Below are 26,872 nucleotides of genomic sequence, written 5' to 3'. Positions count from 1 at the left end.
AATATCTTCCTTGGTTAACCACGACATGTCCATGTAAGTAAGTTTAGAAGACACTGGTGAATGGGAGACGGGAGGAGCCTTTTAAAGTCTCTTGCTTCCTGTCCCTACGAGGTCAAGGTGCAACCTCCATGTCTGCCGTCAGGATGACTCGGGGGAAAAAGGAATTTTCGGTAAGAAATTCACTCCCTTTTTTGGCAACAAAAGATACACCCTCATCCAATATTTTACACAAATCATTATCCTGTTTTAAAATAGGTACATATGTGAAGAACAAATTCCTGTTCTTATAAAAATCATCATTAACCATTTCTAATCCACTGTCTGACCTCTGAAGACATTGTGATTCAAAGCTGTACAGCTCTGATGTTGGAAGACGCCCGTCGGGGGTTCTCTTACTGTATATTGCCAGCCTCTCTGCTCTGCTATCTAATGTGTCACCTCATGCAGTACTTGCTTTAGCGAGCATATAGTGCCGTTGCATAACAGCAGAAAAAGAGTAAGCCCCCTAGGAAAACCAGGATACAAATTGGATTGGAAAGGGTTAAAGGGAGTTGAAAATACCAAATTATTCCTCTTTCTTTTCTAATTAGAATTTTTCTTTAGAGACGAATCCTCTAATACTTCTTCTCTCGTACGATCTTCTACCTTGTTACAGGCTTTTTTAGCACTGTTTTATCATAACCCCGTTCTGATAATCTGTCACAGATTTTTTGTATCATTATAAACTTCATTTTGGAGCAAGCTCTCTTTGCTCTTATGAGCCTCCCAAAAGGGATAGCATCCATTGTATGTCCAGGATGGCTACTTTTTGCATGCAAAATAGTATTACCAGCAAATGGCTTCCTGTATAATTTAGTTATTTACCTGGTTTCACTGTCACCATGCAAGTTGAGGTCCAAAAATTGGACCTCGGCTTCATGCTAACTACAAGTGAAGCGGCGGTTACATTCATTGTTATTGACATATTTCTCCAACTTAGTTACACAACACTATCTATTGCATCACTGTTTTTCCAAATTATTACAATGTCGTCAATAAATCTAGCATACCACACCATGTGGCCGAAGAATGGATTGTCAGAAAAAATAAACTAAAATTACTTTCTCACCAACTCATCAATACATTTGTGGCGTGTGTGAAAATCTGGTTCCCATCGGGGCTCCAGATACCTGTAAATAATATTTATTGTTGAAAGAAAAAAAAGTTGTGTTTCAGCAAAAAAAGACACTTTACAAAAAAAATTCATCAGTGTACTTGCTAAAATGATTCAAATAACTAACTGCTTTTACGGCCACACGGTGTGGTATGCTAGAGTACAAGTCAAAATCCAGCCCAAACCATTTTGCCACCTAATACTCCTAACCTGCTGGATAACATCTTTGCTATCTTGAAGAAAACCAGGAACACGTCTCACAAATGGTTGTGTGGATGGATCCACCGACGAGCTAGGGCGCTCACATGGTGAATCGATCCCTGCAACAATGGCTTGTAGTGCAGGAGGGAATACCCCCTTATGGAGCTTTGGGAGGCCATGAAAGATGGCCATTGCTGGATATTCAGGGCTTAATTATAATGCCTCTTTCTCATTTAAGACCCCCATATGTTTTTTTTCCCCCCTCCAACAGCCTCCTGAGTTTAATTAAACAATTAAAATAATCAATTGGATTATATGTCAATTTTCTGTACACTGATTCATCATCTAATATGTCTTGGGCTAATTTAGCATACAATGTTGCATCTAACACTACCACGTTACCGCTCCATATCAGATTTTCTTCATGATCAAATTCTTATTGCATGAAAGATTTTTCAAATTTTTTTTTTTTTCTTTGCTCTTTTTGCCCCTTATGGATTTTTCCTTTTAATTTAATTACTTCTCTTTCCATAACTATCTGAAACTCCTCCATACTTTTAGTTCCCGAGGATAGAAGGCTAGGTTTGCAATGCTGGATTCTATGAAGTTCACACATTTTTGTGCATTGTTCTCTATATGAATTTCATTTTCAAGCTCCATCAAATTCAGCATTGCCATAACCTCATTGAAGTTTTTATTATAGAATTCATTAGACAATACCGATATATTTTCTGTTACCATATTGTGATCTTCATTTTCCATATTTAGGAAATGCTTCTTAACAGTAAGAGTTTGTATAAATTTATTAATATCGATAATTGTATCAAACACATTGAAATCAGTATTGGGTACAAAATTCAACCTCTTGTTTAAAATGTCAATCTGTTGTTGGGATGCTATAAACGGGTTCATGTGAGGGGATCTCCTTGTTCCTTGTATGTTTCCTTCTCCGCTTTTTTTTTTTTTTTTTCAAATTTTATTTATGTTTTTATTAGGTGATAAGAAAAATTCTAATTAGAAAAAGGAATAATTTGGTATTTTCAACTCCCCTTTAATGATGATTTTTATAAGATCAGGAATGTGTTCTTCATACACTTGCCTATGATTTGTGTAAAATATTGGATGAGGATGTATCTTTTGTTTCCAAAAAAACAAAAGTTTAGGGAATATTTATTCTCCAAGCCTATTCATACAGAATAAAAGGTCACATTGGGTCACACGAAGAGGTTTTTTAAGTGCGGCAACGCACGATGTAGTGCCTGTGATCTGACCATGAAAAAGAATGTGTTTTCAGACAAAAAAAAAAGAATAGAGCATTGAATAAAAAAGGTTCATAAACTGTAACTCCACTAATATAATGTATATAATAGAATGCATTTAGTGTAATATCCAATATGTAGGGTGCATCATCTGAAAAGTAAAGTTGCAAATAGCTGACCATGTCAGAGGACTAAAAGCTCCCATTCTACCCATTCAGGGGCTGTAAAACGTTCTACAGAAGTACATAATGGCAATATGGATAGTTTTAAGTGGTATGGCATTGAAATAGTGGCAGATCATAAAAGACAAACTATTGGCCAAAAACGCTTTTCAAACTTTTAAAACTTAACACTAGAATACCGACTTGTATGAATGCAAGAACGGATTTGCTGTACATTTACTGAAATTTGTCTTTTTTTTCTCTACACATTCAAAAACTTACTAATAAGAGGAATGAATTACATGTGCTAGAATTACATGTGCTAATATTAAAATGCATTCTAGTTTCAAATCATGCATATGCATCACATTAGCTTGGATATAAGACATATATGGGATTTTTTCCTTGTGATAGGGACAAGGTACTATTCCAACAGAATATATAGAGAGCGCTCATAGGGTTAAAATTCAGGTGTTTTTAATTGATGTGAATAATCTATTTAAGCAGAAGTCTATGGAGTGGACATTGAGGTGAACGCGTACTCTGTAAACTCCTGTATTTTATAGTATGTATACTTTAATAAAGCAAGACTCTTTTTTTTCAAGACCACTATCTCCCTATTTATTTTGAATTTTTGTTCTGATGGAGCTGCTGCGACTAGGCAGTAAGGTTTGATGAGGAAAAGTGAAATCTTGCAAAGTGGACAGGTGCAGAGATACCAACAGAGGTGAGCTCTTTTTCCCTTTCTTTGAATTCATATTTAATGAGTCCGGCAGCACGACAATAGGAGGGCCCACATCAACTCTGGAACCTGTGCAAACATTTGTTGCAAATAGCATAAAAAATTGTCATTATAATCTGCACCCATAAGAACTGCACAAATGTATTAGAGGCCTAATACCATTTGGGGTAAATTCAATTCCTGCATGTATTGCAATAAGCACGTCTGCCCCTGATATATTGACTCTGCCGCAAAAAAAAATCTACCCACATTTTAAATGTGACACACCTTAAGTAAACCCTTGTTACTAATGTATTTCTGTTTATAATGTACCTATCAGGATTGTCAAGTACACATCCTTTTTAGAATTACAATTCAATAGTATTCAAATAAGTAGAACCCGATATTGTGAATACACCATATACTTTGTGTGTAAAATATACAGTTAGGGCCAGAAATATTTGGACAGTGACACAAGTTTTGTTATTTTAGCTGTTTACAAAAACGTGTTCAGAAATACAATTATATATATAATATGGGCTGAAAGTGCACACTCCCAGCTGCAATATGAGAGTTTCCACATCCAAATCGGAAAAAAGGGTTTAGGAATCATAGCTCTGTAATGCATAGCCTCCTCTTTTTCAAGGGACCAAAAGTAATTGGACAATGGACTCTAAGGGCTGCAATTAACTCAGAAGGCGTCTCCCTCGTTAACCTGTAATCAATTAAGTAGTTAAAAGGTCTGGGGTTGATTCCAGGTGTGTGGTTTTGGATTTGGAAGCTGTTGCTGTGACCAGACAACATGCGGTCAAAGGAACTCTCAATTGAGGTGAAGCAGAGCATCCTGAGGCTGAAAAAAAAAAGAAAAAATCCATCAGAGAGATAGCAGACATGCTTGGAGTAGCAAAATCAACAGTCGGGTGCATTCTGAGAAAAAAGGAATTCACTGGTGAGCTTGGGAACTCAAAAAGGCCTGGGCGTCCACGGAAGACAACGGTGGTGGATGATCGCCGCATACTTTCTTTGGTGAAGAAGAACCCGTTCACAACATCAACTGAAGTCCAGAACACTCTCAGGGAAGTAGGTGCATCTGTCTCTAAGTCAACAGTAAAGAGAAGACTCCATGAAAGTAAATACAAAGGGTTCACATCTAGATGCAAACCATTCATCAATTCCAAAAATAGACAGGCCAGAGTTAAATTTGCCGAAAAACACCTCAAGAAGCCAGCCCAGTTCTGGAAAAGTATTCTATGGACAGATGAGACAAAGATCAACCTGTACCAGAATGATGGGAAGAAAAAAGTTTGGAGAAGAAAGGGAACGGCACATGATCCAAGGCACACCACATACTCTGTAAAACATGGTGGAGGCAACATGATGGCATGGGCATGCATGGCTTTCAATGGCACTGGGTCACTGGTGTTTATTGATGACATAACAGCAGACAAGAGTAGCCGGATGAATTCTGAAGTGTACCGGGATATACTTTCAGCCCAGATTCAGCCAAATGCTGCAAAGTTGATCGGACGGCGCTTCACAGTACAGATGGACAATGACCCCAAGCATACAGCCAAAGCTACCCAGGAGTTCATGAGTGCAAAAAAGTGGAACATTCTGCAATGGCCAAGTCAATCACCAGATCTTAAACCAATTGAGCATGCATTTCACTTGCTCAAATCCAGACTTCAGACGGAAAGACCCACAAACAAGCAAGACCTGAAGGCTGCGGCTGTAAAGGCCTGGCAAAGCATTAAGAAGGAGGAAACCCAGCGTTTGGTGATGTCCATGGGTTCCAGACTTAAGGCAGTGATTGCCTCCAAAGGATTCGCAACAAAATATTGAAAAAAAAATATTTTGTTTGGGTTATGTTTATTTGTCCAATTACTTTTGAGCTCCTAAAATGTGGAGTGTTTTTGTAAAGAAATGTGTACAATTCCTACATTTTCTATCAGATATTTTTGTTCAACCCTTTAAATTAAACGTTACAATCTGCACTTGAATTCTGTTGTAGAGGCTTCATTTCAAATCCAATGCGGTGGCATGCAGAGCCCAACTCGCGAAAATTGTGTTACTGTCCAAATATTTCTGGCCCTAACTGTATGTATCACATATACACACACACACACACAACCAAACACACACACTTTGTCCCTCTGCTGAGTTAGTCTGTATTGAGAAGGGGCAAAACCATTGCATACTCTTCTTCCCTCCCTTTCCTTACATCACCTAGCTCCACCTCTTGGGAGTTTGGCTTCCTGTTTAAAGCGTATCTTTCACACTTCAGATCAAATACTCAGATAGTGCATACATATATGTGTGTGTAATATATATATATTATATAGTGTGTATGTGTAATATATATTAATGTGTGTATATATAACACATGCACACATTCCTGGGCCCTTCACACCCACACACGCATTCATAAAAATAACAGGTTCACATTGAACCAAAAAGTCTTACATCCCAACTACATCCTTTCAATTCAATTTCCTTGTAACTTTCATCATACACTTGCTGAGATACTTTTATTCACTATATTTTCTAACTCCTATTCACTATATTTTCTAACTCCTTGTACAAAAGAATATAATGCAGTCTGCAGAAATTTGTGGAGCAAGTGTCAGAAAAGCTAGTGCCAATAATGAATTGAGGCTTGCAACAGAGGCCAAAAACAATAAAAAAGGATTTGGTGGTATATCAAAAGCAGAAGAAAAGTCAATTATACTATTGTATGCTTACAAGATGAAAATGATGAATTATTTAAGAATGATGTTGAGAAGGCCAAACTTTAAAATTCCTATTTTGTATCTGTTTTCTCTCAGAAAGTAAATGAAACATCAACTGATCTCACATGTGCTATTGGAAGAATAAAAGAATGCAGGCTATCTATAAGCAGAGAGCTAGTGAGGGAACACTTATCTAACTTAAATGAATTCAAGTCTCAAGGTCCAGATGAATTACATCCTAGGATATTAAAGGAAGCATTAGAGGTAATTGCTGAACCACTCGTCATAATCTTTGAAAATTCCTGGAGAACAGGAGAATTCCCAGAAGATTGGAAAAAGGCAAATATTGTCCCGATCTTCAAAGAAGGGAAAAGGTGGATCCAGGAAACTATAGGCCTGTGAGCCTGACTTCTATTCTGGGAAAGATCTTTGAACAAATTATTAAACAGCATGTATGCAATACTTGGATAAAAATGGAGTAATTAACCAGAGCCAGCATGAGTTTGTAACAAACAAGTCATGCCAGACAAATCTAATTTCCTTCTATGACAGAATCACCGACTTGGTTGATTAGGGAAATGCAGTGGATCTAGTATATTTTGACTTCAGTAAAGCATTTGACAAAGTATTTTTATAGCATACTTATTGAAAAAATGACCAAATATGGGATTGACAAGACAACTGTAAGGTGGATTCATAACTGGCTGAGTGGTCGTGCTCAAAGAGTGGTCATAAATGGCTGCAAATGAAGAATGTATAGAGTGGAGTACCACAAGACTCTGTCCTAGGTCCAGTGGTGTTCAACATTTTTATAAAGGATCTAGAGGAGGGAATTAATAGGAAACTGATCAAATTTCCCGACGACACAAAGCTGGGAGGGATGACTAACACTAGGGAAGAGAGGGAGAGTATTCAAAAAGATCTAGAAAAGCTTGAACAGTGGGCAGCGACTAACAGGATGGTATTTAAGAAGGAGAAATGCAAAGTCCTATATCTGGGCAAAAATATTAAAAAAGCACATACAACATGGGAAGAATTGGTTACCAGGATGGACCAGATAACCCTGGAGGTCCCTTTTAACTCTACCATTCTATGAAATATCTTGTACATTCTCTAGAAGGTTTTAGAGTTCAGTCTTTAGGAATTATTCTACTGAACTCACATATATTGATTTGTATTTTAAGGAAGTTCTAATTCCTGAAGAATCTGCCTTGGTGTCCTTGGATCCTACAACAGGGTCATAAGCAGCCCTCCTTCAATGTGATCACAGGGTGCCATTCATTTGCCTTGGCAGCTGAAAGGAATAATGTGATACTGTGGTATAACATTATACCGTATGAACGATGAAACTGTCAGAAGTCCTAAAAAGTATTGAAAAAAAGTGAAAATTTAACTTTTTTTTACTTTTGGAAAAAATAAAAGAAATTAAAAGTTTTTTTGTTTTTTTTAAAGAAAACCTTTTCTCATATTAGTAGTAATAAAAACAGTATATTTGGTATCGCAGTGTCCATAAAAATTGGATCTATCAAAGTAACACTATTTATCCCACACAAGAGAAAAAGTAATGGGTAGGAGAGCGCTCAGGCACTAGATCAATACTAGTAGCTGTGATATAAAGAGATAAGACTTAACCATACAGAATCCACTGGTGTATGGAGAGCTGCAGACCCCTATAAATACACCAGACACTTGGACCAGTGCCCAAGAAGCAACAATACTGCGATGTACCCCTAGTGCAAACGGGGGAAAAAACCAAAGAGGAGTCTGTGCTGCTTTATAAAAGAGCTTAGGAATTACTTACTTGAGGAGGGATTTCCCTAGATGGAGACCCCTCAATGATGTGATGAGCCCATAGGTATCAGTCACAGGATGCCGGGTGAAGTCTTTCTTTTCAGGTGCCTTTCAAATAGCGGACATCTTAGTGGATCTCCTTTTCAGGAGGTTTATTATTGAATGCACAAAGGGGCATATAAAACTGACTGAACAAACATACATACACATAAAAGGGGTCCCGCCCCAGTTGCTGTTAGGGCGTCTGTTAAACGCGTCATAGCATTACCTGCAGCCCCTAACAGCATCCACTAAAACGTCTGCCTGGCACAGGTTATTTAGCAGAATTAAGAAAATCTAGATTAAAATTTTAGATTCGTCTGCAAGTTCAAAGTAATCACGATTTAGAGCGTATCCGCCCCCCCCCCCCCGCCTTAACGTCCTGTAAGACTATACCCTCCCCTCAACCCCCCCCCCCCCCTCCCGTGCACTGGTATGTATGTGTTGCCGCAGCTCTTGGGCACATGCATGTCTTGTTGTCAGCACCTTTAGGCCATATCGTATATAGAATGGTCTGAATTTGTAAAGAAGCCTCTTGAGAAGAACCTTGGGAAGTAGAAGGGGTGTAATTGGGGAGGATGTCTAGTGTTGTTGTAGTCAGTACTTGTGTCGTCCCACTCACATACAGTCTTCTATCTCCTCCCATCCAGATGGCATCCGCTACAGATACTCGTTATGGGCAGAAAGAATCCTCAGACCAGAACTTTGATTACATGTTCAAGATCTTAATTATTGGGAACAGCAGCGTGGGCAAAACCTCCTTTCTTTTCCGATACGCAGATGACTCCTTCACCCCGGCGTTCGTCAGCACGGTTGGAATAGACTTCAAAGTGAAAACTATCTACAGGAATGATAAAAGAATCAAGCTGCAGATCTGGGTAAGGCTGTTAACCTCTTCCTTAAGGTGTCGCCGACGGGTCTCTGGCTTTCTATATTACGGTGAATTTCTAGGTTCTCAGTGGGTGTTCTGTACAACGCATATATCACACTTGTATACATAGGCATATTTTATGTTTGCGGAGGGCTACATTTGGGGTGGCTTTTCAATCTGAGCCATTTATGAAATTGTCTTTGAGTTGAGGAAGAAACGGGTGAAAAAAAACATAACAAAAGGGTTTAAAGGTCCAGTTCTTGAGGAAAAAAAGCCGCAAATGTAAAAAAAAGAACAAAACTACTACTTTCTTGCCCTTGCCAGTCTGTCTGAGATGAAATGCCATAAAGACACATGACCACTGTAGCCAGTCAATGGCTTCAACAGTCATACTTGATGGCATGTGACCATGTAAGCCATTGATTAGCTGCAGAGGTCACATGCCAAATCAATGACAGATTGTTAAAAAATGATCAATGGCTACAAAAAAAAATAATGTTTTCAAAATTGCTCAGCTTCCTAAAAAATATTTCATTGTTCAAATAGATATTTGCGGAAATAAACTTCTAGGTAAGAAAAACAAAATATTGTAAATATGAGACCCTTTAATAGACAACAAGAGGTTTACAGCGAATTCTTGAGACTACTTCCTCAGGAAGCTAACAAAATATATATCAAACAGAAGAAAAGCCGGACTTGTAAAAATATGTATATTTACCAGATTGACCCGATTTTTACTATGCAAATATAAAATGTTTGGAGAAATGGTTCTTGTGAATCTTCTCTGTCTCTCTGTGTCTTTCTCTCTCCCTCTGTCTCTGATTGATTGTGTCTGCGTCTTTCTCTGTCCTTGTCTTTCTTTCTCTCTGTCTGTGTGTCTCTCTCTCATTGTGTCTTTGTCTGTCTGTCTCTCTCTCTCTCTCTCTCTCTGTCAGTGTGTCTCTCTCTCTCTGTCTCTGTGTCTTTCTCTCTCTCTGTTTCTGTGACTTTCTCTGTCTTTTGTCTTTCTCTGTCTCTGATTGTGTCTCTGTGTCTTTCTCTGTCTTTGTCTTTCTTTCTCTGTCTCTGATTGTGTCTCTGTGTCTTTCTCTGTCTTTGTCTTTCTTTCTCTCTCCCTCTGTCTCGGACTGTGTCTGTGTCTTTTTTTTTTCTCTCTCTCTCTCTTTGTCTCTGTGTCTTTGTCTGTGTCTCTCTCTCTGTCAGTGTGTGTCTCTGTCTGTGTCTGCGTCTTTCTTTCTTTCTCTCTTTCTCTCTCTGTGTCTGTCTTTCTTTCTCTCTCTGTCTCTGTGTCTTTCTCTCTCTCTCTCTGTCTTTCTCTGTCTTTGTCTGTCTTTCTCTGTCTTTGTCTGTCTTTCTCTGTCTTTGTCTGTCTTTCTCTGTCTTTGTCTTTCTTTCTCTGTCTTTGTCTTTCTTTCTCTGTGTCTTTTTCTGTCTTTGTCTTTCTTTCTCTCTCCCTCTGTCTCGGACTGTGTCTCTGTGTCTTTCTCTCTCTCTCTCTGTCTGTCTGTCTGACTGTGTCTCTGTGTCTTTCTTTCTTTCTCTCTCTGTCTCTGTGTCTTTCTTTCTCTCTCCCTCTGTCTCTGATTGTCTGTGTCTTTCTCTGTCTTTGTCTTTTTCTCTCTCTCTCTCTCTCTCTCTCTCTCCCTGTGTCTCTGTGTCTTTCTTTCTCTCTCCCTCTGTCTCTGACTGTGTCTCTGTGTCTGTCTTTCTCTCTTTCTCTCTCTTTCTCTGCGTCTTTCTTTCTCTCTCCCTGTGTCTCTGTGTCTTTCTCTGTCTGTGACTTTCTCTCTATCTCTGACTGTCTCTGTGTCTTTCTTTCTCTCTCTCGCGGGCCTCTGTGGGCCGCGCGCTCTCTGCGGGCCTCTGTGGGCCGCGCGCTCTCTGCGGGCCTCTGTGGGCCGCGCGCTCTCTGCGGGCCTCTGTGGGCCGCGCTCCTCTGTCTGTCTGTCTCTTTCTTTCTCTTGCTCTTATTTGTTCTTCTTCCCTTCTCCTCCCTGGCACTTACCTGCTTGGCGCTTCTCCTTCTTGTCACTACTCTGCCTCCTGTGACCATTTTCCAGCTATTTCTTGCCTCTGTCACCTGACCAGTTTGTCTGCAGCAATCACAGCCTATCTGGTTGCTAGGCTACCTGCCTCATCTGAGTCTCTAGGCATTTTTTTCTAACCTGTGCAGCTGAATAAAACGACTAACTGGTTGCTAGGTTACCTGCATCTGCTGTGCAAAATGACTCCGATTAAACCCCTAAGGGCTGGTAATTATATTACCCGTCCCCACAGCTAAACAGCACTATGTAGTACCTTTTTTCAGGCCCCTACACATGTTCTATCTTTTTGCGTACCAAAAGTCACTGTAGAAGTCAATGTGGGGTGCGCAAATGTACGTGCAATACACAAGGAGATGCGTGAAGCACTGCGTAATTCTGCTGGAAAAAGAACTCATCCGGAACCAATTAGCCATTTCAATCGGTGTGTTTGTTTACCGCACACAAATGAAAATGTCCTATGGACGGAAAAAGTACAGAAAAATATTGCGCTACTCAAACAAAAAAGGCTTTCATAGCACTAAAATGCTGCTTTAAGGTGCGTGCAATTGTGCTTACCCCCATGTGAAACTAGCACCTAAAACAATAGGCATAAATCAGTAGTAAAAAGAAAAATTCTCTGTACTCCTAAATCCTCTGGATTAGTGGTTTTTAATAGTTTAAAAAATGGAAATTACAAACAGAAGTAAAAGTAGTGCAACGCATTTCTGCACTTTCTGGCGCCCTTGTCAAGCATGCAATACATACAAATACAGCAGAATATATAGCGTACTTACTACATTTCAAAGCAGCTGTAGTGCGTTTGTGTGGTAACTGTGGAGGGCACGGCGCCCTGTGATGTCACGGCGACTAGCGTGGTCACATGACAGAAAGTTTTAATGAACATGGCTCCTGAATGGAACGCAACGTGGTTTGATGCACAGCAACTAGCATGGTCACATGAGATGAAATTTTAGTAAGCATGGCTGCCGAATGGAACGTACCATGCGTTTCACCGGGAGTCGCCTAGTGCAATTGTGAACCCGCGGCTAATTACTTATACAATAATGAAACCAGGCTCAAAGAGGGTTAGAAATACTTGGTAACAAAGCCAATACTTAAAGCAGAAGAAAGATCTAAAGAATAGAGACCGCTTGTTCATTGGTCATGTGATCAAAATAAATCAGCGCTGCTGTTTGGGACGCAAATTTGTGTTCCACTCTTAAAAGAAGCACTACTAGGCTAATTATTAATTCTGGATACATTTTCATAATCTACACATATGTAAGCATATATTGCTAGGGATTAGGAATGCAGGAGGATATGCATAAAAATTCAATATAATAAATAGTACTTGGCGCCCATGCCCATAGCCGTGACTGACTCCGCCAGCGGAAAACCGCAGCAGAGTCCGTCACGGCGCCCCCCCAAAGACTGCGCCTCCCAAAAGACTTACCTCTGGATCCACTGTGCGAGTCCCGCATGACGCGCTGGCGCGCATGCACAGTACGGTAAATGGCAGTGTCATATGACGTGGCCGGCGTTGTGCAGGGAAGCGTATTCACGCTATACTTCCGCTGTGCTACAGCGGAAGTATAGAGTGACGGCCGGCTTCCATTGACTACAATGGAAGCCGGCTGCGCATATTCCTGCAGCAAATAGAACATGCCACGGGTTATTTCACGTGGTATTCCGCAGCGTGAACATTGCACTATTAGGTTCAATAGAACCTAATAGCTGCGGTGTAGCGCTGCGGATTTCCGCCGTGGGCATTAGCCCATAATTGTTAAGAAACCATAATAAATGTTTGATACGTATTGTAATCAGTTGATAAATGAATGTAATAACTCAGTCGAAATAATGTATGCATTAATAGCCAAATCTTCATAAGTTTTTTTTTTAATGTGGTTTATAGATTTTTTTTATCATTATAATAATTGTTTTTAAAAGCACATTTCTATAATTATCAGAATGTCATATTTTTTTCCAATACTTCGTTAAGACCTCCAGGAACAAGAGTGTTTAATTGGAATATCCAGAACATTTCTTTTGACTAAACTGTATGAAAGAATTATTGCTTATATGTTCCAAAGGAGTTCCACGTAATAGTGAGCGGTCCTTATTATGAAAATTCATGAAGTGTTGAGAAAGGCTATGCTTAACATTTCCATTCAGGATATGAAATCTGTGCTTATCCATAGGTGTGCAGAGTGTTAGTAGTTTGTCCTATGTATTTTAGCCCATGTGGGCATTCTAAAAGATTTATTACATAGCTTGACCCACAAGTCATATGCTGTCTGTTTTGATGGCTTTCTGTTCGTGGTTCATACAAACTTCTTTCCTACCGTGCTGTATGTGGGAACAACACTTACACTTAGAGTCCATCTATAAGCGCCCATAAGTGAGAATTTTTGTTTGGTGCTTGGACGACTACTTCGAAGACAAGAAGGGGCTAGGATGTTTTTTAAAGTCAGATTTTTACGGAAGATAATTTCGTTTTTTTTCCAATATCGTCCCGTAGATACGGATCTCCCTTATTTTTGTTTTTTTGAGGTCAAAATTCCTTCCCCAGCATTAGACTCGTTTTCATTTAGTTAATATTCTCTCATATGTGGATTTATCAGGGTTTTAGAGTAGCCCTTCTCTTTTAACCTATCTTTCAGGATGGCAGCTTGTTTCTTGTAAATATCAGTTGAAGAGCAGTTCCTTCTTATTCTTCTAGACAGCTATAGGGAATGTTTATTGTCCAGTTCTTTATATGGCAACTGGAAAAGCTGAGGTAGCTATTGGCGTTTATGGGTTTTTTAGCTGATAATTGAACATCCAGGAAAACTATATGAGATTTACTAATGCTCTCCGTAAATTTTAAATTGTGGTTATTCTGATTAATTTGGGTAATAAAGGTCTGAAGTTCTAAAAGTTCTCCATCCCAGATAATTAGAACATCTATTAATCTTCTAAAGAAAATTATGTGCGAGTCAGTAAATCTGTCTTATTCATATGCCCCCATGAAAAGGTTTGTATAGCTGAGCGCGAACTTTGTGCCCATTGCTGTTCCCTTGATCTGTTTGAAAAAATCTCCTTCAAAGGTAAAGTAGTTATTATTTAGTATGAAATGAATTGTGTCTAAATTGAATGATTTTTGTTGTTGTAGCATTACCCAATTCATGAGGGATATTTGAATATAGGAAGACAACATCGAGTGCACTACAGATAGGAATGAGTTGGATGACTGGTGTCCCTTAAATAAGGAGGAAAATGGCTACACATCCAAGTGGAAGAATATATTTAGTGGGGTACCACAAGGCTCTGTCCTAGGCCTAGTGTTGTTCAACATTTTTATAAATGATCTGGAGGAGGGAATTGATGGGAAACTGATCAAATTTGCCGACGACAAAAAGCTAGGAGGGATAGCTAACACTAGGGAAGAGAGAGAGTATTCAAAAAGATCTAGAAAAGCTTGCACAGTGGGCAGCGACTAACAGAATGGTATTTAACAAGGAGAAATGCAAAGTCCTACATCTGGGCTAGAAAAATGAAAAAAGCACATACAGAATAGAGGGAATTGGGCTAATCAGCAACACATGTGAAAAAGACTTGGGTATACTAATAGATCATAGACTGAACATGAGTCAACAGTGTGATGCAGCAGCCAAAAAGGCAAACACAATTCTGGGATGTATTAAGAGAAGCATAGAGTCTAGATCACATGAGGTAATTATCCCCCTCTACTTTTCCTTAGTCAGACCTCATCTGGAATACTGTATCCAGTTCTGGGCACCCCATTTTAAAAAAGACATAGACAAACTGGAGCAAGTTCAAAGAAGAGTTACGAAGATGGTGAGCGGTCTGCAAATCATGTCCTTTGAGGAACAGTTAAAGGATCTGGAAATGTTTAGCTTGCAAAAAAGAAGGCTGAGAGGAGGCTTAATAGCTGTCTACAAATATCTGAAGGGCTGTCACAGTGCAGAGGGATCAGCCCTATTCTCATTTGCACAAGGAAAGACCAGAAGCAATGGGATGAAACTGAAAGGGAGGAGACACAGATTAAATATTAGAAAAAACTTTCTGACAGTGAGGGTGATCAATGAGTAACATTGTATGTTAGGCTGAATGAAGATAATGTCCATCTAGTTCAGCCTGTTTCAACCGCTCCCCCCCCGCCACCCCCCCCTTCCCCCTTTGTTAATACAGAGGAAGGGAAAAAAAACCCAATGAGGCAGAAGCCAATTAGCCCATTCGGGGAAAAAATTCCTTCCCGACTCCATCATTTTATTTTTCCATTGCCAGAGCTCTAGAAGGCCTTGTTTTTTACAGGATGAACTCCAGTCTTCATTTATCTAATTTTTTGAAACCTGTCAAATTTTGATCGCTTTTTATTTCATTTTTTCTAGTGGCAAGATTAACAAAATCTGTAAGTCTGGCATGTTTTGTATTTTTATTTTTCACTGCATTCTCTGAGCAGTATAAATAATATATTAAAGTAATTCTACAGACCAGTATGATTACGCCAATACCTAATTGTTATCGTTTTTTTTCTTTTTCACAACTTTTTCACACTTTAAAAAAAATAAATAAATAAATAAAAGTTTAAATCGCCCTCCTTTTGCCATATCTAGAATAAAAAAATCTAAATCATAAAAGAAAAATACATATTTGGTATCGCCGCGTCCGTAAAAGTCCGATCTATCAAAGTAGTGCATTATTTACCCCACACAATGAACGTAGTCCAAAAAAAAATAAAAAAACGCCACAAATGCACCTTTTCAGTCACCGTCTCCCAGAAAAAATGCAATAAAAAGCAATCAAAAAGTTGTATGTAATACTGACTTAGTACTAACTTAAACTACAGGACATTTACGCAAAAAATGAACCCTTGCTCAAGTACGTCGATGGAAAAATAAAGTTACTGCATGCAAAAGATGCAGCAGGAAATAATTTTTAAAAATTAAATGTCACATAGACTGCAGCACTTAAAGGGTTAACACAGCAGAGATCAGAGGTTTTCTCTGATCTCTGCTGTAAGAGCTGGTGCCTGGCTGTCCTCTGAAAGCCAAGCACCAGCTCTCCCTGCCACAGAGACCATCGGCTTGCTTCTGACAAGCCAATGGTCTCTATGGCAACCTGTAAACAAAGCAGTGCAGGACTTTGAATTTAGAAGCGGGCGATTGCCGGCAGATCGGCAATATCTTCCTGCTTCTATTTTTTAAAGTCCTGCACTCTTCTGTGTGGGTTTGTGCAGGCAGAGCACACTGCCACAGCTTATGGTAGTGTGCTCTGCATCTCCCATAGTTGAACATAGCCCGAAAATCTTCCGGGCTATATCGCTATGGGCAGTGGAGCTCGTCCCGGAAAATTTGCGGGTGTGCCACTCAAGGGGTTAAATCTCAGATTCTATTGTCAATACAGAATACGTACTTCAGAACAGAGAAAAACACAAAAAAAACCCTAAACATTTCACTTTAAAGATTATGCCAATTTAATATATTCTCTGTCTATCTCAACAACAAGAAAGTCTGAAGAAACCTTTTCTTTGGTCAGATACAATATTTCAAATACATTTATATTTGTCAAATTCAATGGCTATCCCCTACAGTGTTAAATCGTCTTAATTGTCCGACATAGTAACGACATATTAGACATTAGAATTTCACAGTCTTATCAAGAATGTCAATCAGAGGTTGTAGAAGGAGGATGGGGGGGGGGCGTCAACAAGATCCGCACATTCCAAAGACCTCAGCTTGAAGCATAGCTTCAAACAATTTGCCGCAGTAGCACCCATTCACAATCTCCTCTCAGGGCGATAAAATCATGTACTTTGTAGCACCATAACAGTCACCTCAATTGTCTGGACATCATTCAAGCATTCAGATGGAGTTTCTAGACTCTACCCAAAAGCATATCACTTTGTCAAAAGTGGATGAAGATGTCCTGGTTTTCAATTAAATGGGAGCCTGGCTTGAAGCAGACTTCGGAATAGAAATGGATGGTGGAATGAGGTTTTTATCTTGATTGATATCCTGAATGGTTTCTTTAAAAGAATGAGTATCTCTGAAGCTGCGCAATACAGGGTCTTTGGAAGGAAAATTGCAGATATTTGAAAAAGGGCTGGATTTATTAGTGAATGTCCTTGTTTTACCAGACCAGAAGGGGGTATTTGCCTTCTGGAAAGTAAGATTTGATGGTTTTTCTTGTGGAACAACTCTCTTGTATTCTAGATCTCTTGAATTGATTTTCTGTTAAAAAAACTAAAATTAGGATCTCGAGCGTTAGTACAGTTCAAAGTGTACTCCACTTCTTCCCTATTGCATAATTCCAAAAGGTTCTGTTTAATTAGAGTTTTGCTAGTTCTTTTCTCATCAGTAATTTTGTCAGGGATTAGATCTGAGAAGGTATCCAACATTAACCTCCAGTCAGAGGCATAACTTGAAGCTTCTGCGCCCCAACTATAGTGCTTTATTCATAGTACTGGGCTCCCTATATGGAGAAGAGAGGCCTTATGGGCCCACTAAGGCTCATAGAATCATAGAATGGTAGAGTTGGAAAGTACCTCCAGGGTCATCGGGTCCAACTCCCTGCTCAGTGCAGGATCACTAAATCATCCCAGACAGATATTTGGCCAGCCTTTGTTTGAAGACTTCCATTGAAGTAGGACTCGCCACCTCCTGTGGTAACCTGTTCCATTTATTGATCACCCTCACTGTCTAATATCTAATTTGTGTCTCCTCCCTTTCAGTTTCATCCCTTTGCTTCTTGTCTTTCCTCGGCCCTGGTGGAACCGCATCCTCTGCATCCCCTATAGTTACGCCCCTGTGGCTCCATTCTCCTGTAAAGGTATTATCATTTGGGAAGGCAGCCTTTATTGGAACTCTCAAACTCCTTTGGGCGATTCTATTTTCTTTATATATGCACAAAAACATCCAATCTAACGAATGCCTCCACAGATCGTTTACACGGTTTTTAAAGTTATATTTTAGTCTCTCTTGTGGCCTAGAATATTCACTGGGGGAAGAAAAAGAACCCCAGGACTAGAGTTCCTCAAATGTAGTTGAAGTAGACTATAAGTTTATATTCACAAGATCTGTATGGATATTTCGGATGGATCCATGCGTTTTAGAGTGAAGGGTACTCCATTCCTTTTTCAGGTGTTATATATTGTATTTGCTATGTCCCAGGAAAAACGCAACTGTGCAGGCTGGGCGCCTAACACAGAGGGTCCATCAGCGAAAGAACTTCATATGATGAGCTGGACAGCGCCTAAGGCCGCGCCTGCACACGGGCGGAAATCCCGCGACAGGATTTCCCGCGGGATTTCCACCACTGTAAGCCTGCATAGGAGTGCATTACAATACGCACTCCTATGCAGACGGCCGCGGTTTGGCCGCGTGAAATGTCGAGCGGCAAACAAACCGCAGCATGTCCTATTTCTGTGCAGGGCTCGCAGAGCCTCGCACAGAAACGTCACTCACCCAACCGCCGGCTCCGGTCTGCGCATGCGCCGGCTGCCCGTCAGCCGGCACATGAAAGAGCCGGGGCCGCCGGGCACGGGTGAGTACGCGCTCCTCCCTGCAGGCGCTCGGGTCCCGCGGCGAGAATTCTCGCTGCCAGATCCGACCCGCCCGTCTGCAGGCGGGCTAAGGAACAATATGTTTGTATAATACAATAAAAACTTCTTAATAGCAGAAGAGTGGACTCACCTGGCGCCCATTGGGGGTTCCCAAAGTGAGAACTTCCTGCTTGCATCGGTAGTCCTACCCCGTTTGTTATAAAGTAGTAGTGGTAGGGTCCCAAGGTCATCCAAGGTTTTAAAAAAACAAAGCCGCGTGCGAGGAATACCCAAACCAATTAATTGGGGTGGGTGGCAGCAATAGGCATAAAATCAGTAGGAAAAAGAAAAATTCTCTGCGCTCTTAAATCCACTGGATTAGTGGTTTTTAATATATAGTTTAAAAAACAAAGTTACAAACAGAAGTAAAAGTAGTGCAACGCATTTCTGCACTTTGTGACGCCCTTGTCAAGCATGCAATACATACAAATACAGCAGAATATATAGTGTACTCACATTTCAAAGCAGCTGTAGTGCGTTTGTGTGGTAACTGTGGAGGGCACAGCGCCCTGTGATGTCACGGCGACTAGCGTAGTCACGTGTTAGTGCAAACCAATATTTGCTATATGATATGCTATTGGGGTCCAAATTCTAAGTTTCCTAGAGGTAAGCTGAGCTCAGGAGACTAACATCAAATCACATAGCAGAGGATGTGATCCAAAGTCATCTGTTTATAGGAGTGACAAGCGACCCTTTTATAGGGTCACATGTCCGATTACAATAATTCAAATCTATTCTAATTCATTTGTTACCATTGGTCAAAGGACATAAACAAGATCTAATATATACATAAAGGATTTAACATCTAAAATGCCAACCAAACGCACGCAGGTGCAGAGCTGACCGTACATGAGGAACTTCATGGAACAGTAAATGTAAACAATATGTGAACAGCTAGGAACATGGCATACCGGCCGGCGGGTCAAACTAAGGGCCACAGTAGCCATCTTCTGGAGCAAAAGTCTTAGTGAGTCACTCAAGGTGTATTAAAGAACCATTTAATATCCATAAATCCTGGAGAAAGAGGAAAGTGAATACAGTGAAAAGAGACACTGAAGATGGCTACTTACCAAATGACTACAAATAGGATAGAACACGGAGTCATATCCATTTTACTAACACATGACAGGAAGTTTTAGTAAACATGGCTCCCGAATAGAACGCACCATACGTTTCATCGGGAGTCTTAGTGCAAGTCTTCTTAATTGTGAACCCGTGGCTAATTACTTAAATAATAATGAAACTAGGCTCAAAGCGGGTTACAATGTTTTGGTAATATGGCCAATACTTAAAGGGGTTGTCCCGCGCCGAAACGTTTTTTTTTTTTTTCAATAGGCCCCCCGTTCGGCGCGAGACAAACCCAATGCATGTGTTAAAAAAACAAAACGTTTAGTACTTACCCGAATCCCCGCGCTGCGGCGACTTCTTCCTTACCTTACTAAGATGGCCGCCGGGATCTTCACCCACGATGCACCGCGGGTCTTCTCCCATGGTGCACCGTGGGCTCTGTGCGGTCCATTGCCGATTCCAGCCTCCTGATTGGCTGGAATCGGCACACGTGACAGGGCGGAGCTACGAGGACCAACTCTCCGGCACGAGCGGCCCCATTCACCAGGGAGAAGACCGGACTGCGCAAGCGCGTCTAATCGGGCGATTAGACGCTGAAATTAGACGGCACCATGGAGACGAGGACGCTAGCAACGGAACAGGTAAGTGAATAACTTCTGTATGGCTCATAATTAATGCACGATGTACATTACAAAGTGCATTAATATGGCCATACAGAAGTGTATAACCCCACTTGCTTTCGCGGGACAACCCCTTTAAAGCAGAAGAAAGATCTAAAGAATGGAGACCACTGGTCCATTGATCATGTGATCAAAATAAAACATGGCCGCTGTTTGAGACGCATTCCACCCTTAAAAGAAGCACTACTAGGCTAGTCATTAATTCTAGATACATTTTCATAATCTACACATGTATAAGCATATATTGCTAGGGATTAGGAATGCAGGAGGATATGCATAAAAATTCAATGTTTAGGCTCGCTCTATACATATAAAATCACAGAGGTGAGAGAAAATGTACAAAGAACTCCCAGAAAAGGAAGCCAAGTAGGCATCCGCTGATACGTTGCAGGGCAGGCTCAATCACCATGTTCCCTGATAGCATGCAGAGGGCCAGATTGTAATCAGAGGCATCACATTGCGGGAGGGTTGACTGCAGACAAAAAAGTCTGCACATGGAAATTACTCATGGAAATGGCAGTTCACATCCGCGAGTCTGTAGGAAAAAGCGTTTTTAGAATTTTTTTTTTTTTTTTCTTCTCCCACATAGCATGTTCTAAATGGTATTTGGCGTGGACGCCGACCGCGGATTCTGCAATGCAGATCTGTTTGTGTACCACCAGCCTGAGGGGGTTGAGTTGTAGATCCAATACATTTCTAGCCTATTTGGCACATCTTTGGATTATTGTTTTTAAAGGGGGTTTTGTCATTAAAACTAAATCTCTGCCCCCAGCTTTGCCCTGCCTAAAATAAGAAATGATGGTATACTTGTCTCTCCTGGGGCCCTGAGACGCAGTGCTGCAATCCGCAGTGACTTCCAGGTAGATTTGCTGGGCGGAAAAAATAGGACTGCTGCAGCCAATCGAGAACTCCTGTTTTGGCCACCATGATGTTGGGAATGTGATGCTGAGTTGTGATGCCACGAGCACCAATAAAGACACTACACCCTCTGATTGGCTGCCTGGGCCGTCTACCTGGAAGTCACCACCAATGCTAGCGCCAGCTGTCTCCCAGGAGCGGTCAGTATATCCTCTTGTGTTATTTAGGGCAGGGCCCAGCTGGAGCCGGGGTTTTGTTTTAATGATAAAACCCATTTAATATGATTTTACAGTTTTTTCCCTTTTTGTCTTTAGTTTGATATATGTCTATTTCTGCCCCCCTTTTGGACTTGGAGAAGTGCTCATGTTCTTGGTTTTTTTCTTCTAATGGCCTAAAGTGAAGTAGTCACTGAAATTCAATGAACGCTCGGATCATCTCGAATGCTTTTTAAGGTTCAGGCTCCACTGCATTCTAATCATTCAGGTTGTTATTCTGCATAACTTGCATGCAGTTTTAACACCGTAGGGTGTGTTTACACGCAGCGGAAAATTCTGCGGCAAAACCCACAAGCTTTCCGCAGAAGACCGAGTCAGAATAAACACATTGGTGTGGATTTTGATTTCAAATTTAGCTGTGATTATGCAGCTGATTTCAGAAGATGCCGCACTTCACCCCTAAAGTTTTCATGCTCTCAACACACCCCGGCAACCAGCGGCCTCCAGCAAGTGCAGCGCCGCTAGTCAGATGATGCAAAACGGGTGTCAACTGACCAGTGGTGATGCGCTCATTAACCCCTTAAGGACATAGCCATCTTTGGGTTGTCTTGATTCAACAGCGTACACACTGCAAAAAATGACCTGATAGCTTTATCCTATTTGTTTTCAAAGATATGTTACCTTTTTCAACCCTTTGCAATCCAATTTTAGATTCAGGGTTTCCTAGGGAGCTTTCTCTTTCTGACATTATAAAATGGCACCATCTGCTGGCTAGAGCCAGTACTGCGGTATGGTACAAAAGAGGGCTAGTAATATACAGTAAGAATACCCTGCCGGACATCTTCCGACATCAGAGCTGTACAGCCTTCAATCAGAATGTCTTCAGACGTCAGACAGTGGATTGGAAAGGGTTAAATCATTTTCTGCCGCCATCTCCTGACCGCCATAACTTTTTAATTTTTTTATCGACATAGTTGTGTGAGGGCCCGGTTTTTGTGAAACGTCCTGTAGTTTCCGTTGGTATCATTGTGGAGTGCAAACGACTTTTTAATCGCTTTTTAATACATTTTTTTTCTTGGAGATCGGGAGACCAATAAAGCACAATTTTGGCGTTCTTTATTTTTTTCGGACAATGTTCACCATGCAGGGTACATAACGTGTTACTTTGATGGAGCGGGCTTTTACATCCGCAGCGATACCAAATATGTATTTTGGTTTTATTTAGATTCTAACATGGCAAAAGGTGGGGGTTTTTTTGTCTTTTTTTTTGTTTTGTTTTTTTAACTTGTCTGTCTTTTTTTAAAAAAATTTGTAAAACCTTTTTAAACTTATTTTTTACTATTTTTTTTTATTTTATTTTTAGCCCCCATAAGGGACATGAACATGTGATGTTCAATTGCTCCTGCAGTATGATGTAATGCCGCAGCATTACATCATACTGCTATCGGACAGGCATCCTATCAAGCCACCCCAAGGGCATGGCTTGATAGGCATTCTACTATTTAAAGGGGTTGTCTCGCGAAAGCAAGTGGGGTTAAGCACTTCTGTATGGCCATATTAATGCACTTTGTAATATACATCGTGCATTAAATATGAGCCATACAGAAGTTATTCACTTACCTTCCCTGCGCTGGCGTCCCCGTCTCCATGGCTCCGTCTAACTTGAGCGTCTAATCGCCCGATTAGACGCGCTTGCGCAGAAGGGTCTTCTGCCTTCGGGTCTGTCTGGCAGCAGCGGCGTCCTGGCTCCGCCCCCTTCTACACGGCATCGCGTAGCTCCGCCCCATCACGTGTGCCGATTCCAGCCTCCTGATTGGGGGCGGAGCCAGAACGCCGCTGCTGCCGGACAGACCCGAAGGCAGAAGACCCTTCTGCGCAAGCGCGTCTAATCGGGCGATTAGACGCTGAAGTTAGACGGAGCCATGGAGACGGTGACGCCAGCGCAGGGAAGGTAAGTGAATAACTTCTGTATGGCTCATATTTAATGCACGATGTATATTACAAAGTGCATTAATATGGCCATACAGAAGTGCTGAACCCCACTTGCTTTCACGAAACAACCCCTTTAAGCTGTAAGAAACAGCCATGTTGTATGAAGAGATTGCTGCGCGATCTCTCTTCATACCTCGACACTGCAGGACGTAACTGTACGTCCTATAGCATTAAGGGGTAAAGGGCTGCTGGGTGCCCGAAGGAAACGCAGAGTGTGAAAACTTCGAAGATGAAGGGGGGGTGCAGCATCCCCTGAAATCTGCTGTGGCAGCTGCTTTCAAGTCAAAACCCATGCAGATAATGCGGGTTTTGACTCTGTTTTGGATGTGGAGAGCCGCTTTCAGAGAAACGTATTTTTACTCTGCATTTGGTCTGTCTCCGGGCCCGAAGAACCTGAGATGGCCAATCGGCTTCTCTGCCTACCTGATGTACGCTGCATGGGAAGTCTGACTCTGCGTGCCACTCTGACGGGCCAGCAGTACTGGTTAATCACAGCTGGCAGTCAGCGAAGCTTGTATGGCCATCTTTGTTTCTCCAGGTCCAGAGGGTCACTAATGTAAATCTGTGTCTATTTTCTTTTCCGTATTTTTCTGAGCCAGGCTTTAACATGCAGCTAATTTTGTCTGTTTTTGCCTCCATATTTGCATTCATTGGTATTATTTTCCTTTGGGCAAAATGGATCCATATTTAACCAGTAGAAAATAAAACCAAAAATGGCAAATATGGAGGCAAATCCATATCGAACAAAGACGGAGGCCATATGGAGTTCATTGTCACTTGTAACACGTCTGTGTTCCAGAATCCTTTTATAGATGTGTGACCACACACTTGTGTGATACTGGCCTTACCAGGACTATACAAACTTTTCCTGCAGCTGGGTCTGCTATAAAATGGATAATACTTCGCTCTCTCCTCAGACCCCCGAAGCACAGCAGAGCGGCTCACACTGCCCCAGCTTCCGGGTAGATGATGGGGCATAAGCATGTGACGCTGTGGCCAATCAGAGGCTGCAGTGTCACCATCGGCGCTCTGGGCATCAGTGCTAATATTCTGGGTGCCATGATACCTGGAGTATGGGGACGGCATATATCTATATTACACTCAAGTTCGGCACTATGAAGCTAGTCCAGCAATCTCATTGGTTCTGATTCACAATTCCAGCAATCTCATTGGTTGTTTGAGCTCCCTGATTCAACCTGATTGGTTGTCAGTGCCGAACTTGAGTGTAATATAGATATATACATGGGGACGTGATGCTGAGGCATATGATTGGCCACAGCAGTCACCTCTTTTTGTCCCTCCATCTACTTGGAAGCCGGAGCAGCATGAGGCACTTAGCTCCGCTTTGGGGTCCAAGGAGAGGGGGGAGTATGTTATATTTTTATTTTATAATGAGCCCAGATGCTATACACTCTTGATAAAACTCCTTTAAGGTAAGAAGGAAGAAAGTCCACAGCACCAAATAAAGAGTTTGTTCACAGTCTGTGTGAGTATGGAAGCTATTTGGAGTAGCATGGACCAGATACCGGGGCAAGGGCCATTAGACCAGGAAGGCTGGACGAGGCATCACCCGCTATTTGCTCCTCTGTGCCACTAAGCACAGGAGCGGCTACCAGAGCAGGCTACTTGGCTGACACGGACTCCATGAGGACAGCATGTGGGCCTGATGACCTGTGCAGACATCCCAACGCTGTGCAGCTCAATTGGCTTTCGCTAAAGAGCACCACAATTGGCAGGTCCGCCATTGGCGTCCTGTTCTCTGCAGATGAGATCAGATTCACAGTGAGCACATGACAGACGTAAAAGAGTCTGGAGGTACGGCAGACGCCGCAAAGAACGTTCTACTGTCTGCCAGATTTGGAATCCCATCTTTTTGAGCAGTATGTTTCATGTAATCCGGGTCTGTGTGCAGCTCGGCACTGGCTATTTCTGTTCAGTCATGGGGAAACGAAAATTGTGATAGTAAATGTAAGGCCAGGCTCACACGAACGTATTGTTAGAGTATTCTGCACACCGGTTTTGCACGCAAAATATGCTTTATCAGACTGCCATAGGTGTCCATATTGCCATGTTCATGAATTATGTGAGGTACGCGCTCAAGAAAAATCACAGTATGTTGTATCTTGGTGCGTATTACGTGCAAGGACACACCAAGGTAGTGCATAGCGATTGGTGTGCAGCAGGCAGGCACTGTTATTGCGTACTTGCTGCGTCTCCCATGTGTGGCACGCAGCGAATTACAGCTCTCTGAGCCATAAAGAAGGAAAAAAAAATTAATTTAAGGTCAATGTGAAAAATTGCCACAAAAACATAGACTGGATAGGATTTTTAAACTGAACAAAAAAAAAAGATAATCCCAAAAACGGCAGAACGTGTGATGGAGGTATGTGCAGATCGCTTAATTTTTTAAGGGAACATTTATTAGGAAAATTCACAATGAGATGTCTATTTTTTAAATACTTTTATCTATTTGCCTATCACCTGATTTTGTATGCTTTTGTACATAGTCCCAATTAAGGTGCTAATGCCTATCAGTACCAATTAGTAGCCTGTGAGCCGCCTGGAGCTGAATTTATTCAGAGGAACGCCCGCTGTCCTCTAAATAAATTCCTTTTATTCTCCTTGTGGGGCTGACAGCTGAGACCATGTAATCAGCTGTTATCAGCGCTGCCCGGGAGAACAGCGTGTTGTCCGAATTATCAGCTATTCTGACCTACAACTGATTTTCAAGTCGAACTGAAATCAATCGCTCGGCAAAAAACTGTAACATGGGCACATTTACACGCAACGAATATCGCTCAAAAGATGGCTTTTGAGCGATAATCGATTTGTCTAAATGGGCCTTTAGTCCATTTAGCCATGGGCGTTGTTATTGACTTGACATATCCAAGCACTTAGGGCGCTTACAGTGAATCAGTATTTCTTTTTTTTTTTTTTTTTAGCATAGAGGAAAAGCAGTTTATATAGAGTACAGGCTGCTGCATCTACCAGGCTGCTCCCAGATAAGACACCAAAACCTCAAGGATGCAGAATCCTGCACCCTCAAAACCTATGCACAACCATACCCATCAAACATCTCAGAAAATGTATTGTTCAAAAAATAGTCATTCAAGAATTCACACATCCACAGAAATTGGTGCAGTTAAAGCCAATATGGCCACTCAAAAAAAAAGGCAAGGATTGACAGCCTAAACTGCACTTACATAAATTTATCTTTCACTAAGGCCGGGCCAGAGCTAGTCAGCAAATCTCCCCCATCCTCTGAATCCAGGTCTGGAAGATCACGTTTCCATTTATGAAGGGCTTTCCATCTTAATGGGACAAAGTTTTGTGTCAAATGCCTATAAAAACTAGAAAATGGTTTCAAGCAAAGTCAAAGCAAAAGGAACAGTCAGATCATCAAACTGGGCTCTAATATCATGTCAGAGTTGATGATATCTGAAAATGAATTATTAGCCAAGTTAAATATTAGTTGTTGAAATGTACAAAAGTTACTTCCACTTACAA

The 26,872-nt window shown here is 41.2% G+C and overlaps 1 protein-coding gene across 2 annotated transcripts in view; it reads left to right on the top strand.

Moving 5' to 3' along the window:
* Positions 1 to 3,478: 3,478 nt before the first annotated feature.
* RAB3A (RAB3A, member RAS oncogene family) overlaps positions 3,479 to 26,872 on the top strand; it is a 57,300-nt gene continuing 33,906 nt past the window's right edge. Inside the window, exons 1-2 of one of the 2 annotated variants that reach the window (XM_066574206.1) lie at positions 3,479 to 3,501; positions 8,705 to 8,932. In XM_066574206.1, coding sequence (XP_066430303.1) covers positions 8,705 to 8,932 — 228 coding nt within the window. In that variant the 5' untranslated portion in view covers positions 3,479 to 3,501. Of the gene's footprint in view, positions 3,502 to 6,324; positions 6,489 to 8,704; positions 8,933 to 26,872 lie in introns of those variants that run through there. The other variant, XM_066574207.1, reaches the window with a different exon arrangement.

Source organism: Eleutherodactylus coqui, chromosome 7 (genome assembly GCF_035609145.1).
Source record: "Eleutherodactylus coqui strain aEleCoq1 chromosome 7, aEleCoq1.hap1, whole genome shotgun sequence".
Taxonomy (NCBI): Eukaryota; Metazoa; Chordata; class Amphibia; order Anura; family Eleutherodactylidae; genus Eleutherodactylus; species Eleutherodactylus coqui.
The sequence above is the reverse complement of the archived record's forward strand: the minus strand, read 5'-3'. Positions and strand labels throughout refer to the sequence as shown.